At 31.4% G+C, this 17,421-nt stretch overlaps 1 protein-coding gene across 1 annotated transcript in view; it reads right to left on the reverse strand.

Annotated features, from left to right (window-relative positions):
- The window catches only part of LOC145661491 (uncharacterized), a 159,234-nt gene that overhangs the window by 16,165 nt on the left and 125,648 nt on the right, over nt 1-17,421 (reverse strand). The window contains exons 34-39 of the mRNA XM_081726808.1: nt 17,200-17,241; nt 12,810-12,860; nt 11,070-11,135; nt 10,561-10,623; nt 6,330-6,437; nt 2,970-3,035 (exon numbers count right to left, since the gene is read on the reverse strand). Coding sequence (XP_081582934.1) covers nt 2,970-3,035; nt 6,330-6,437; nt 10,561-10,623; nt 11,070-11,135; nt 12,810-12,860; nt 17,200-17,241 — 396 coding nt within the window. The remainder of the gene's footprint in view (nt 1-2,969; nt 3,036-6,329; nt 6,438-10,560; nt 10,624-11,069; nt 11,136-12,809; nt 12,861-17,199; nt 17,242-17,421) is intronic.

A 17,421-nucleotide genomic window follows, 5' to 3' on the forward strand; every position in this document is an offset into this window, starting at 1 on the left:
AATTCTAAGTATGGAGATCAGGATCCATTCCAAATTTTTCCCTCTATTCAGTTAAGATTCAGTTACATTCAGTTAAGAACTAATTAAGATTAATAAGAATTAATAGTATTTGCAGTGTCATAAATTGAGCTAAATATTATTATCATATTCGTGGAATTTAATTATTGAGACATCGGAGTTGAATATAAGTCTATTAGTCATATTTCTCTAGACTTTTCTGCAAACATACATAGGGTTTGGTAGATATTAAATAGGTACAAAATTCTACGAAATCTCAGTTATTTTTAAAGCAACGTTTGGATTAAATAGAAGTAAGATTTGCCTACCTGAATAAAGATAAATTTGTTTATTAATGAAAGATAATTTAGAGTCCCATTCAGTACTGAGGTTATATGGGACGTCGACATCTGCTTAAGATGAAATTCAAGCCATTGCAATGTGTTCAAACTTTTAGGTCTACTTTACAGAGAACTGAACCTGAATATTTAAGTTTGGATGTAAGTACTTACTTGATTTGTCCTATCATTGTATGCAAAACATGACGAATTTTGTACAAATAAACGTCTCAAAAAATATTTTCCTTATGCAGCAACTTATGTATAGGATAATCTAATAACTCTTCAAGTTTCTAGTTAGCAGTAGCATCAGAGTGACTGATTAAGTTGCTTTCAACCTGAAAATACACCTCCTTAATCACTGGAGGTCTTGAAGATAGCACAATTGCTATTGACTCATTTAAATGGTTTACCTCAGCTCTAAGGATGGTTGAAAATTATTATTGTTCCTCAATTTATTTATTCTCCAAGGTGAAATCATTCGGCTTTGTAACCAATACAAATATCTTCCTCGTAATATGTCATTCCATGTAAGTAATTTTCCATTCAAGTTTATGCCACGAGAATTTTGTCTCTATACTAAACATTATTTCTTATACTCGATGCAAACTTATCAGATGAATACCAACGTAGTCAGAATTGATAGTATGTAATTTGCAGAGTAAAGAATTACTACTTTTGGTTAATATCGCAATTGGTAGATCCTGCATTGTTCGATCTAATTTTTGTTTTACCTAATCATATATATCATATATTTATGAGTGATAAATGCTGATACCTATACTTGCTAGTTTCAGGCAAAATGCTTAACATTGTTTTTCTTAATCCTTGTTTACCAAAATAATGGATAATAAATTAATTGCTTAAATTTTGGGAATTTTTAATTTTTACTAGTGAATTTGTCTCGCAGTAACACTCGTCCTTACTGTGATAAGTAGAGTAAGCAACTCATGCATAGCTTTGGTTCCTAAACTAAAAAATGTTACGCAAATGAGAGTAGACTACAATTTGCAAACCATACGTGCTATCTTGTGGCCACGCCTTTTTCTTGCTGGACGCGGTTTCGAATTCGATTCTCGCTTGGAGATTCTCGAGATTTAAACACATTACGATGGACTAAATTTCATTTTAAACTCTAAGTCCATACCTCATATACATTTCGTTCTGAAAGACATGTTAAATGTGGATCTCACCAATTAGGTAAATAAATACCTTCCAAACTTAGATACGAAATCATTACTGTAATGTAATTAAAATGATGTAACAAATTGTACCTGCAATTTTGTGACCCCATAAATTCTTCATAATTTTATATTATACATATATATATAAAGTTTTAATTCCTTCTATGCATTGTCCATTGATGCTCACAGATATACATAGTAAGTGTAATCGTACTCCTTGTCTCAGTGAAGAGTATATTCTCTCCTTAAGTACTGTCCGTTGAATATGAGAGAACAATTATTATTATTATTTATATTATTATTATTTATGTTATTATTATTATTATTATTATTATTATTATTATTATTATTATTATTATATTATTATATTATTATTATTCTCCAAAGCGTATTAAGCTATTATGTAGACAATAAAAGAACATAAGTTTAAAGTTTAGTAATTTCATTTGATATTCTCATAAAGAATTCCTGCACACTTTTTAGTGCAAAGACAATACTTCAAATAACTCAAAGAGAACATTTAAAAAAATGTTGGCGGTTCATATCTCAGTAAATTTTCTTTCGCCCATGGAAATGCTTAAGGTAAAACTCTGATTTGGGCGATATTCAATTTTAACAATTGTTAATTTACTTTATTTGAGATGAACCAATCAATGAATTTGTATGGTTCGACGGAAATTTAACTTTAGAGACTAAATGTCTACATGGTCCAAGAACAGTTTATTGAGTTATTTATCTTTGTATGCAACGTTTCGTTAAAATATATGATTTAGATTGTTGTAATTCAAACGAAGATTTATTTTAGACAGCTCTACATCAAAATAGTTGCCAGGTCACCGAACTGCCATTGAAGAGCCTTGCTTACGCACAAAATATTAATCCTCAAACGCTTTGTAATAGTTTAGACTTTATATAATCAGCAAATCGAAACGAAATTAGCAAGTAAATAAACGAACTCTGAGCCTCAAACATTAGGGTGTTAAGCGCTAAAACTAGAACGCGAATTAAGATTTTCACTGGCCTATGCATTCAACGTTCAACGAACCTTACATGTCCGATTTACTGATCATGGATAGACATATTCAGCGATCAATGTATATTATTTTTTCTTCAACCAATTTTGAAAGAAAGCAACATTCCTATAATCAACTCACAGTCAAATATACAGCAGATTTTCATTTTTCACCTCATATACGGATGACAAATATCGGTGTACATAAGATGTATTGCAACTTTCATAATGTGTGTGTGCCATTTTGTAAGGAATATATATATATATATATATATATATATATATATATATATATATATATATATATATATATATATATATGTATATATAGATATATACTTTTTAAATATTTGTGAAGTAAATGACATTTTATCCACTGTTTTATAATGTTTCACCTTCACTTGTGGAGGTATGTTGAAAATATTACAGATTTCTCACCGTTCTGGTTCTTGCAAGATCCGCTACCACATTTTCAAATTCTGACAATACGTGATCATCGTCTGTCTGTAAAAGACGAAAAGGAAATAAAACAAATTATTTAACAAATTATAATATTTGTCTAATTATACCTAAAAATATATTGAGTAATTAAAAACCTTTCTCCTGTAACTACACGAAAATGAAGGACAATACATTATGAACGTTTAAATTATTAAATAATATCAGCAATATAATTATATATTATGTTTAATATTTTTTTTAAATGAGAGGAATAGAAAACTAATAGTATGTAAGCAATTTCCTAGAAGAACAGTTTACTTTGTTGATTATATATTGAAGTCATCACCATTTAATTGAAATATCTCAAAAATAACGCGGGACATCTCACAGTGGGCTGAAATTCCAAAGAGCTGGTCAAAAGTAAAATGTCGATGACAGAATGTTTAAATCTTGGGTCCCATATTAGAATTTGCGAAATATCACATTTCCTTAAAACGTCCGTTTCTATTCTCTATGCATGTGGAACAGATAGTTATTCTAAAGAGGACGTTTTAACTTTCCGGATGTAATGAAATTATACTTTTAAAAACCACTTTGATTTCAAATATTTTTATCTTTCTTAATTTTCAGCTTCTTTTATGCAAAACTGTTTATAATAGATGACGATATGTAGAATCGAAATTTAGATATTTTACGCTGAAAAGAACTACTAGAGTTATTAAAAATTAACATAAAAGGTAACGAGAAATTAAAGGAAAAACTAAATAAATGCATAAACTAGTTATCTATTCCACATATTTTTATCAATATATTGATTTTACGACCCACGCTATAGTATAAGGTAACGGAATTCACAAAAAACATCTGCCCATATTTGCCCTTGTAAATGTACAGTACGTGTTTCACAAGAAATATTAGCAATGCCATGTTTATTTTTATAGTATTTTGAAACTATGGTAGCGATAAAAACATATGTTACCTTGTTATACTGCAGTGTATTTCATAATGATTGCAAATGCTGGAATGCCGTCTTTATAATCGTTATGAGTGATTTCAAATATATGACTAACCCAGTTTTTAGCCTATTTACAGATTTGTCAAAAAGTTTCCCGACATATTGGATCCGGTATTCTCAAATTTTATTTTGACATCATAATCATTATTACTAACCTTAAAAATATGAGACTACATTATAGGGTATTTGTAGATTTTAAAAAAAGTTTTTCTCACTATATTGGATCTGTCATTCTTTATTTGTGACCTAATAATATATGTCACTGACCTCGAATACGTATCTATTCATACAATTTTGTCAATGCACCATTGTCTTCATGCTTTCATCAGTTTTCTTGTGATTTCAGCTTACTAGTAATCTACCTTTACTAACGAAAATTGTGGAAACGCACGTGATTCACATAGCGCTACTTGTTTCAATTATGTATGAATTATTTTCACATAATAAGGCTACCAAGAACTTTAAATAACAATAACGTTCTCTACAGTTATTTATATAAAACATTCTTGTGTTGTTCATTTTTTGTTACAGAATAATTAACTCGGACATAAGATATGTAGCTGCGGAAAAAGGTAGCTGAACAATAATGTCAATATGGAGATTATAAGTGATGTTTAAAAACTACATAATATCAAGTTAAAGGACATATTATTTAACAAATAAAAATAAATGCTGTTAAATAATATCTTCATAATGAATCTAACTATATTAAACAACATAAATACTGTTTTTTCATTAATAAAGAATATTTGTATTAGGTAAGTTATTTCATGAAATAATACTGTGTACTCAAAATATAACATTATAATTGGTTTTATAAAGATTGTTCAATAAATACGTAATTGCAGCACAAACAAAACGTAGGAATATAATCATAGTACATGAAACTTTGACATTCCTCGTAAATATAGTTTCACAGATTGGGAAGAAGAAAAGGCAATTGACCAGCGAGTCTGCCAGGATTGAGTCTGACACCTGAATTTATCTTTTTATTCTAATTGGAAGATCGGCATTGAAACCGTTTTGTACGTGAAGTTTGTTTGTAACAAGAATAGTTTTTAAAGTCAGTAACCAGTTAGCAATTTAGTTTTTATCTTGTTTTATTTTTACATATATAACTTTCGCTTACCAAACAGTATCATTTACTGATCTATCCTATTAGAAACTGTTAAGTAATAATGACCAGTATTATTATTAGAACCGCTAGTGGACAAAATAAACTTTTTGATGATCATGCTACATGTGAAGATAATTATGATATTTAGAGAACGCAATTCTAATCAAAATGTTAGCATGCTGCTCTTTGATCAGGAGGTTATTTCCCACAACGATGTGTCCAAACTGATTAGCATGATCTTTTAGATAAAGCCTATTTATGATGAGTCTTGTAGTGATCAACACGTCTGTGACAGCAGTAACCATAATTGTTGTTAAGGCTAATTTCTCAAGTTGTGTAACGAAATGGACAAAGGAAATAACCGATCAAAGTTACTTTTCAATATGAAGTAGAATTCATATATAATCAAGTTGCAGAATCACAGAGGGTTGATCCATACCTTCGAACTCTTTTAATTGAATTTGCAGTAGGGAAACTATCTATTAATCTGGTTAAAATAACGAATGTGTTACTCTACGTTCAGATACGGGTTTACGTAAATGTAGTAAACGAATAAAATACTATTGTTTTCCAGTACCTGCGTGTGATGCAAGCGGAGATATTACTGTTAATATCGTTAAATAATATACTAACTCGTTCTTCCAGTAGGATAGAAACTATCCCCATATCGGAGCTTCTGAAATAACAATTCCTTGAAAAGGAACTTGAGCCTCGTAAATTCTACTCTTCAGATCTCACGTTTTTGGATTTGTAATTCTATTACCACATTAATACCATGGCACAGTTAATTAGGATCCAAAATTTGGAACTTTTTGCAGCAAATTTATAATGTCTCTGCTGTACGAATTTAGAATTGCTGTTGGCTGTTTATGTCAATTGGAAGAGTCATGCCAAACATAATTACTGCAAAGATGTGCTTTGGATATATTTTATTGGGTGATCAAGATTTGAAAAACAATATATAAATTGTGAATATTTTGTGCTAATACAAAACAAAGGGAATTACTAATTGTATATGATATGAATCAAATTTTGGAAAGGCAATTTATTGCTTTATGTCTTATATAAAAAGAACTACCGTGAAGGATAAACTGTAGTGTTCATAATGTCTCCTCTACTCAAGAGAATGTGTGTCAAAAGCATTGCATGAATTTTTACCTCATCTTGAATATTCAATTTTGTCTAACATTCCAAGAAATGTCCAACACTTAAAAAACGCACTTACCCCATCCTCACTATTAAGAGTTGCTTTAAGCGATTGTTTAACATTTTCAACTCTACCCTGAAGGGCTAGCAAATCTTCTCCCACTTGTGAAGCAATACTGGAATATTGCTGAAATAAAAAAATGTTATTTTATGCAGCAACTTCAACATAAGTGTAGATAAATTATAGGAACATGAAATACCATACATATATGTATATACGAGGCACGTCATGTTATAGCTATTTATCACACTATATTAAAATACACAATAGTTCCACTATAATTGAGAAGTTGATAATTAACTTGTTCAAGGAAATTCCAAAGTATGATTTAAATATTTATTCTAGATAATATCGTTATAAAATGTATATAAGCAAGAACAAAAAAAGGAGAGAGATTAGAGAAAAAATTCTCAAACATTCTAAGTATAGTTTTAAATAAGCGTAATGTTCTAAGTGAATTCTTATAATGATGTATGTAATAGATTGAAATAACGGTTATACAGTATGACGTACTGTAGAAGTATGAAAATAAATGTAATATAAACCAATATTATATAGGAAAAATATAGTCGATTTTATAGCAAAATATTTAAAATAACATGATAGTGTAAAAATCGCAGGTTTTATCGAGGTTCTTCCGTTTCCTTCCACTTTTGTCATTCGGCCATTACATTTCTTCCTCATCAGCTCCGTCCCCTAGCCTAGCGTACTTAACTATTTGACGTAAAACAAATATATAATTTCATTTGTTCTGTACGCAGACGATAACATGTAATGTGATTAGTTAGCAGAAAACAATGCTGCTTATGTATGAAAATATTATGAGAAATATCAGTTTGATCAAATATTAACTCAATTGCGTACGACAAAGGAAAAATATATATGTTTTCTTTAGCCTAACGGACATTACGTCGAATGTTAAACTGAAATGATTCATTTAATTTCAAAACTTAGAGACAAACGTTACACATAAGAAGAAAGTAAAATTCTTAATTTCGATAAAATATTAATGAATAATGCACTACGTACCTTTACTATCTAAATGTATATAGTACCGTACAAAGAAGAAAAACTGCAGGAATTTCAAATGAGCATAACATGTAGTGCATCTAGACTTGAATGTGTCCATACAGTCAAAAGATGGCTCGTCGAATGCGACAATCACCCAATCAAATTTCTTCTTTTTGTCTCTCACAAATAATGGTTTACCTGGCTTGATGTTTATCCTTTTTTGACATTAGTACACCTCTTTTTTTGACAGTGACAGTGTCTAATGAAGCCAATCTGTTCTGTTACTTGGCGAAAGTGTCACGCATTTATTTTTATAAATAAACATTGCTCTACTCAGCCATTTGTAATTGTTATGTAAGCTAAGGTAAGTAGAATGTAGTCAATTGCTTCAGATGGCGGCCCAGAATAACATTTACATGAACATGTTCTCAGCGTTGCAGTAGTAATTATCTGTTCTTACTTTCATATACTATACCTGCAATAACCCCTATTTCATTTCAGGTTTTCCCTGTTAAATGTTAATACCAAATGTTCCTTACTGTCATTGTTGTTTTGTTACTTCCTACAACCGTTTCACCTATATACTATTACTGCGCCAAATTAGTACTTTCTAATTTTTTAGTTTTGCAAACTACGCACTACATTTAAATGACAAAAATCGTAACTGCTCGAAATTTGCACCTAATTTCATTTTTTCACTCGAACGCAAATGTTCTGCTTGGTGTTCAGTGATGATGATAATCCGAATTTGTTTAGTTCGCCCTATGTGTTCCGTTCGTCGATTATGATCCCATTAGATGGTACCAAAGAAAACATTAGTAGAAGAAAAGGAAGAAGACAACTGATGTGTGTAGAACGTTCGGAAAATTTGTGTATGTGTTGCTGTGAACAATGACTAATGAAATTACAAAGAATTTGAATTAATAATCTAATACATAAAAGTTATACAAATGCGAATGTGCATAACGCAAGTTAAAAGGTGATATTATACAAACAATTTCTGGAATATAACAATCGATATTTCAGTATACTTTACTATCACATAACTAATTAATATTAACATTAAACTTCGACACACCCAAGCTTGTGATAAAAACATGTGGGAAAGAGATACCTTTCAGCGAACAAAGAATTAATTTCCGAACTGAGCAAAATGCGAGGGTGACGTAAGTAAACTGCCTTCCGACGAAATTATTCTACTGTTCGTTGTGCATTGAATCGAACATAACACATTCTCGCTACTAAGTAGATATGATATTGGCAAAATATTTCGTTGGCTGAGTAGGCGATGCGAACATTTGTTGTTAGAAGATTAAGCAGATATCAAGAAGAGCAAGGACTTGTACTTCGAGATTGAACATAATCTCGTGCGAAACAGGCCTGAGACATTGAAGATATTTGAATATTCATTTATTATTCCACGAGTTAATCACATAATTTGGGCGAAAATTGTACAAGTATCTCATGTAATTCTTAAGGTACGGTTGACTTTAATAATAAATAGGTACTAAAACCATATGTAATTTTCTGTTCTATTTCCAGAAAGCTTGCAATTGTAATGTAAGCGTATGACCTTCAATGTGACAAGTATATGGGAGTAGAAGATGCTTTCACCTATTCTGAACATTGGATTTCAGATGTTCTAACGGATGCAGTCTCCCAAATCTATACCGTAGACGGTAATGTTGAGTGCATTTATTGGAGTGATTGGGCAATTACCTGAGAGAGAGTCTCTATACGTTCTGAACCCACAGGTAATTCAGTGCAAAACTGTATTGCACGGGGCAAGCTTTGCGGGAGTCGCTGAGTGATGGAATCATGCATAATGCACGAAACCGTGCTGCCGTAAAATAATGAAACCTTACCTTCTCATTGTGATGTAGGATATAGCTTCGAAACTCCTACTAAAAATTGGCGAAGGATATAATCATACTTTATATCATTCATGCTTCTGGGGCGTTGTTGATTGAAGACCTTTCTCGAGGTCATGGCCGTAGGACATTAACAGTTAAAAAAAAAAAAACATCGAAGATACCTTTCCTGCGCTCTAACCATTCAATAGGGGAATAAGAATTTCTTTCAGCATCACGTACACTCTTAAACCTTAGAAAGTGCTTTTAAATGATGAGCTCAGTCAATAGATGCAGATTGATTTCACGAGTGCTGAGTTGATACACAGTGTGTGGATGTGCGCACAAAGAACTAGAGTGCATTAAAAACGAACTAATTTGTTCTGGGTGCCCACCAAAAAGCATGAATGATATCTAAAGAAGTCAGAGCTGAAGTTCAACAGGATGACAACGAGGGGTGTGTTTGTAGCAGTCAGGTGCGTCAGAGAGAATGAGTATAAGCACAAAATGTGGATAGTGGTAAAACTCGTCATTCGGCATAAAACATACATCGTTTGACGCAAAGTTCTGCGGCACGCATCATAACTTTTTCGCACTAGCAATTAAAGCTATTTATTTCGGTATGTGTTTTTTCTTAAGTATTATGTAATACGGATCACGCTTTCCACTTCGTATTTTAATCTTATAACACAGTACTTTAATCTTGTGACATCCCGATAAGTTTCGTTATAATAACAATTCTACTGCAACATCAAATGTCCCACTTCTTGCATGGAATTGACAAATTTATGCCCCCTCAAGCATATTATATCATCCAAAACTTTGTCCCAATTCACTACATTTATCTCACACGCAACTCCACTTCTACAAGTTTCCTCTTTACATTTATGTATTTCTGTCCTTTTCAGCAGGATACACATCGTACGTAAATTAATAATGTAATAGGTAGAGTAGGCACCCAGATATTATGCTCAACTGCCTATTCACATCGCATCGTATCAAACCGCGAACTCATATAATCCAGAATTTAACATTGGTTTTCTCCTTTATTAAACGAACTACACTAATGACCTTCACTATCTTTAGTGTTACTCTCATGATGATAATTCGTCGTATTCTGTTCATTTCTCCGTATTTTTTTTATTTAGATGCCTTTATCAGCGGCGGATAAACCGTAAAATGGAAAAAAAGTATAAAGTACAGAGAACCTGAATAGGAAGAAATGATGGCATGAAGAATGAAACAAGGAATATATGGAAATTATACACGATGGAAAACACAAAGAAAGACATAATTCATGGTCTTGATCATATGCCGTGCAGTAAATAGTGTAAATAGGGCAAGTAAACATATGCTTGGAAAGGAAATAAAACTTGTAAAATGCATACCTTACTTTCAGCAAGAAAGGCCTGTCGTAATTGCTCCAGATCAGGTCTGTAGCTTTGGATATACTGAAAAATAATGTAACAATTACAGATAAAACATTTAGCTTGAACATCAGTATAATTGCTTATCCTACATTTTCACTTCAGTATCATCATTAAATTTATAAATAAAGTATTCATTGAATCAACACTTGAATAATTAAATATTTGTTGTGCCCATTACAGCAGTTTTAAGTACTTTAACGAAATTCAGAAATGTGCTAACACAACAACAGATATATATGTATATATATATATATATATATATATATATATATATATATATATATATATATTTGTGTGTGTGTGTGTGTGTGTGATAATTTTAAAGATATAAGAAATATTTTCAGACTCAAGCTGAAAACTAAGAAGCAAAGATAAAACTCGTTAGTCCCAGTACCGGCCAAAGTCAAGAAACTTAACAATACTAATGTTTAAATTATTACTAAGAAAACTCAGAATAACTACTGTACCTTGGATGCAGTATCTGATACCTGCTCAAGAGTATCAAATATCTTGTCCACTAAGTTAACTGCTTCCTATAAATAATTAAAAGATGAACTGAATTACTCTTTTTCTCGAAATCTGTAAGATTTATCTTAACCATTTATGTTTTCAAATGACGAAATATTGAACTAATTACGTTAATTACTATTATCAAAACTTCAACTTTAATACGTTTAATTTGCTATATACCATAGGCTAATAATATTGTTATTTCGTGTTTCTTGTTTATAAATAAAGTATAATAGTGTAGATGTTTATTAATATACAAAATACTGTAATACTACTTTCTTGGTGGGTGTCATTGACATTTTATTAAAATTTGTTGTTTTTAAAAGTTGGACATTGTTATTGCTTCTCTATATACGTTGTTGCAACTGCAATATTTTATTAAAATATTTGTATGCAGACAATGGCTTTAAATTCCTTATCTGATATCAGACTCACTATACAGTTTTCTCTGTAACACAGTGACTCAATATTTAAGTTTGAATATACTTATTCGAAATGTTACACTATTACTTTGGAGAAAGAAAGACACTAACATTTTGGGCGGGTGCATACTACTAACAATACTGTTTTGCTTCATTTTTGTAGCGAATACTGTGTTATATTCTTTAAGCTATTAAATAATATCATTTACTGAAACATTCCATTTCATTAAATCATAATATATATATTGTTATGATTAATAATGGTTTTCTAATATGTTTCTTACTATAGATTGTACATAATACATAATACGTTTCTAAACTTTTGAATTGAAATATGTATTTCATATTCTCAATCTTAATAGAATAGTTTGAATACATTCTTACATACAAAATTGTTAATAGTGAAGAATTATTTTATATAAAGATACTGGAAAGTAACAGTGAATCAAAATTAATTGAGCATTGCAAATAAAACAAAATCATCTTTCTTCCAAGCTGAATGTAACTGGTTAGGTAGAAGACACCTCACATTGACATTGTAAGTGCATATATAGGAAATACGCCTCTTTTTCTCAAACTGTATGTCGTGAAGTCTTTTTGTACGGGTCTTAATTAATTCAGGAGTTTCCACTTTATAAGGATCTTCAATAGCATCACATAATTATTACCATATAGCAACATAAACGGAAATTTATACGAATCAATTCAAACATCTTAGCGATACCATGACAAGGATTATAAATAATATTGATGACTCGGTAGAAAAACTGCTTTTGGTTCTTAAAATAGGGGTGAAACAATGTTCGTTTTTCTTCGTTTTGGAATCGTAATGTTTTCATTTCTTTTGAATGTTATATGTTTTACTATAAAAAACGAATTTTACTATAAATATCATCAAATTGTAGAAATGTAACAAACTTTTATATACGAGTAAGTGCGAACTGTCAATTACTGCCACATGCAAACTCATACGTTATTTAGATTTTAACGATTATGGATTCTATGTATTTTGTACAACTGGTAAAGCTTTTGGAGCAGGTATTATGAAAAAATAAAAAAAGAAACAGACCCATTTCTTTTAGATTTAAACAATGAAAGTGTTGTACGTATTTACACTTTTTCCCTTACTATTTATCTTACAGAATGCTACTGTTTACATTATTTAAGACACAGACGTGGATTCAATTAACTAAAGGTTACTATAAACGTATATTTACGAAACACGAATGCTTAATAGTTATAAATATGTCATCAAATTTAATTTACAATACTTACAGATGGCGACTTCGGTAAAGGGGGCAATTGGATTCGTGATTTTGTTGCGACCTAAAGTAACAAACACAACATTTAATCATACATGTTTTCAGGTTCCTCACAATTATTTATTTATACAAAGTATGTCTGAAAGTAAGTTGTCCTACCTTCTCCTCCCAAAAAAAAAAAAAAAAGAAAAGAAACGGAGGTGGAAGAACTTTTCGGACTAATGGAAGAACACTCTATCAGTGATTCGATGACGTAATGGTGAGATAGTGATGATAACGTTTTCGCAGTTTTGCTGAAAGTTCAGACGTGATGCTCTATCTGCGTTTAGGAATTACGGAGATTGTAAGATACACTGGAATACAGTATTTTTACCCATTGATAACAATAAAATATGCTATTTCTACAGAACGACCTGTGCACCTTATGCATCACATCTTTCTTTTGGATGACCATGCAAGGCGTCACTAAGTGGTAGCAATGAATTAGAAACCTTCTCTTGTATAGGAGAACCTTCACCATTCAAGGTAAATACGTGACTTTGCGCTACTTGTTTCTCACCACTTTTAGCCAAAGAGCAAGACAAAGTACTAGATAAATTGCTAATATAGATAAAACTATTAGAATTGGAAAGAATGTTCACCAAAGAGACAACTGTACCGTGTTATGCAAAAATGAACCAAGCGCCAAAGTTTGAAAATCTACGTAAATGCGACGATTGGTTCCTGATAAGCATTAGAACGTTTTGCACAATCGAAAGGAGAGGAAAACCAACACCTTTCCATAAAACGAAACATAATTTCACTTTCGATTACGCCTACATTAATGCTGGACATCAAAAGTTATACGTAATTTTCTTAAAAGTATGAAAGTGGCGCTTGGTTCGTTTTTGCAGGACACGGTACAATTTTGTTCGTGTTATAAACTTGAACACTACCACACATGAAGTTCCTTGGTTGTTAAGAACAAAAGTAAAAAAGACTTATCATATTTTTCCCTAGTAAATTATTTGTTCTAAAACCATCTAACCATATATATATCCTAAGGAAACATATTTTTGAACATATCCTTTCACATTAGCAATACTGACTAAAATATTACCTTAGGTGTTAGCAAGTGCATTGTTGAGTATTGGATTTGTAACTTTACATTATTGCATTAATAATGTTATGTAATTTTTGCACATGAATAATTGATAGATTTAAAAGGGGGCAGAGCTTCAACTTTGTGACATCTTCAATATCAAAAGTATATGTTAATACCCAGGCAATAAATTATAGAAGTACCATTTTTCTTTCTAATAATTATCCGGGCTTATCCCAAAAATAAGATTATATCTTTTAAAAAATAAATGAATGGCAGAGACACAATCTATTCATTGCTGGATAGAAGAAAGCTCCAACTTTTATTTTATACATTCAACATGAGTACAATAGTTCGAAATTTTGTGTGGTGCATTCAACATGAATAGCATTCCTTATATAACAAATATCAAATTTGTGGTCCATTATTTACAATCCCTGGTTACGAATTATAAATATTCTTGCGACGAAGCGGCGTTTTGTTTTACTTACAGCGGATACGCAGTACTCTGCAAAGATAGATTCTCGTTTTGTATATTGCAGCCCACACCACGTCTGCAATTATGGAGTCATTATTTTGTCCTCAGCAACATTGGCACAGCTGTAGTTATTTAATGGAACTAATAGCTGGGGGCAGATGACCTTTACACAGTAATGTGCCACATGTGTATCAAGTTATGTCATAAATTAGATACATTTTCAATGTGTTCTTCTTTTCGAATTACGAGGTATATGTCATAAGGACGACCACGTTCCCGAATTAATAAAGCTCATACAATATTAGCTGGTATAATTCTTCGATAACTTAGATGAGGCGTAAGCAGACCAATCATCCATTATTATCATTTCATTATATTTTTATATTGTTCCTATATATGGTAACATCATTCATCTTTCCACTAAAACTACCTACTTATAAAGGTCTTTTCTATTAGTTCTGGTTTATAATAAACAGAACAACACACTGAGCAAAACTATGAAATTTGTCAAACCACTAACACCTAATTTGTGTTCATCACACTTCCAGTCCTTCTTGCTACCTGGCAGTTGGTCAGCTTTTACATATCATCCAGAGATGAACTTTCAAATAGAATCCGCAACTTCATTAAAAGGAAACTCTTGTGAGTTATCACTTTCACATTTTAGCTGCACAATTGTCCAAATATATATATTGCAGAATACATTTATTCTCCTTTAATTAACCTTGTTTGTGTTCATTTTTTCATTTGTTCTTCTTCTTTCATCTTAATTTTCCTTTCTTTTTCTTTAACCCGTAGGTACTATGGACCGTCTCTCAGACCGCTGCGACTTTTCGTATCATTATATTTTCCACAGTCTCACTACTACAAGTGGATCTTTTCGTCTACCTTCCTGTCTAGCAAATGGTTATGTATTGTGAAGTCCGTGTTATAATTGATGCCCTGTGTGCGGCGCTGGAGGGGTCGAGCGGTCTCAGAGACGTACTATAGTAGTTACGTGAGTATTTTGCTGATCAGTTGTCTTTCGTTATCTACTGATTATTAGCAGTTTTTGTGTCTTACCGTGTGGCACGTCTTGCACCACACATCAAATAATGACCCAGAGACTGGAAAACCTGAAATAATCACATTTTATAACATGAGTAAAGGCGGAGTGTATACTCTAAACAAAAAATGTACAGATTACACATCAAGTCGTCGAACAAGACGATAGCCATTGACAATTTTCTTTATGCTGGTGGATGTTGCGTGTGGTGTCAATGCGTATGTCTTACATCAAGTCTACGCTAAGTCCGCAGTGATGACAAGACGTGATTTCATGAATACGTTGGCAAAAGGACTTGTTAGTCCTCACAAAGTACGTAGATTTTTCATCGGACATCTGTCACGAGAGCTGATTTTTTCAATCAAGAGCTTGAAAGTGAGTTTCCCACCATCGCGCATAAGGAGTTCAAAAGGAAAATATAGTCTTCTGTCAATTGAGTTGTAAGCGCAAAGCAAAGATACGCATTCGTGTCAGAAGTGTGGGGTACCGATTTCCTTGCAGTGCAGAAAAAGAAGATATAAGTGCCTACCTGAAGATAGTGCATGCTGTCAGAAAAGTTACTTTCGTTACTGTCAAAACGTAAAGTTCTTTACTTTCTCCATCATATAAGAACTAAAAATAAGTTTTATTCATTACCTTTAAACTACAAAAAAAATAAAAAAAATAAAAAAAAATTGTAAGAGTACAACTATAACAGTACCTTCCTGTAAGTTTAAAAAAGCTAAAATTCCATGTTTTTCTCCGTTATTACTGCTTTTTTTTATTCTCAGTGCATCTATAAGAACAGTGTATTTTAAATTAGTGTTATTTTGACTACATAGAAACGGAGAAAAAATTGAATATTTCAGCAATTACAATTTAAGTATAACAATGAAAGCATTGTTGCAAATTTTGACTATGTTCTCTTTCTCATTGTTTAAAAATATAAAGCTTTTTTTACATCGTGAAATTACTATGTTTTACTTTTCTATAAGCAACTAAGATATGTAGGATATCATTTTTAAACATAAGCAATGAAACTACTACTCAGGAAATGTGAAACTACAATGCGGTCTGACAGACCGTTCCATAGTAAGTACGTGATTATTTTCGTCCATAGTACTTAAGGGTTAAGCAAATTAGTTCCTCATTCTTTATGTATCGGAAATCATTCATTGCTTTCACAACTTTTTCTCCGCCCTGCAAGATTTCTCTTTCTTATTTCCATTTCCTCACTAATATTCTCTTCTCTGCTTCAATGACCTGCTTCTAATATCTTGTGTATTGTCCGTTTCAAATTTTACGTCATCCATTTGCTCTTTTGTAATTTCGATCTTCGGAAGGTATATAAGAGGTAACAAACTCCAAAGTACCCAGAAATAGTGAATTACAGCTCAAGACATACTTAGTGTATTAAAGCTGCTACGTGTTTGTGCTATTATATACTTTTATCGTACAGCATTGCAAAGTATCTTGTTATGTTTAGTTTAAAAATTAAAATTAACAAATACAGTGGTTTCTTATAGACAATGTTCGATGTGTTTATTCGTAGATTTATTTGTACAAAAACACTTAGAATTTTATTATAAGTCTTACTTTTAGATCGTGACCTAATTTCTTATAACACTGGGTTCAAATATGTTTTTATAGATATTACTTAAAATAGTATGTTACACCTCTTTCAAAAACAAGTCAATACTTCAGATTACCATCACGCATTGTCGGCTTATTTATTCCGAAAAAAAAAAACTTTCGAATGGGTTTGTAAGGTTGCGTTAAGTATATACAAAAGTTAAGGCATGTTCTAATCTACAACTTACTGCTACTTTGTCGGAAAAGCGTTGTGCATATGTGAAGGCACCCTGAAGAGAGAAACACAGCACATATTATTTTCAATAGAAATATTGAAAAATGTTTATGCTATTGTGATGTTATAGTTTGTACATTTAATTCTACTTATGTATCTAAAAATTGTGAAACTCTTCTAATAAATTCTTATTACTATTAAGAAACAATAATTATAAAATGAATATGCTTGATTT

This window comes from Thermobia domestica, chromosome 10 (assembly GCF_964235325.1).
Source record: "Thermobia domestica chromosome 10, izTheDome1.hap1.1, whole genome shotgun sequence".
Lineage (NCBI taxonomy): Eukaryota > Metazoa > Arthropoda > Insecta > Zygentoma > Lepismatidae > Thermobia > Thermobia domestica.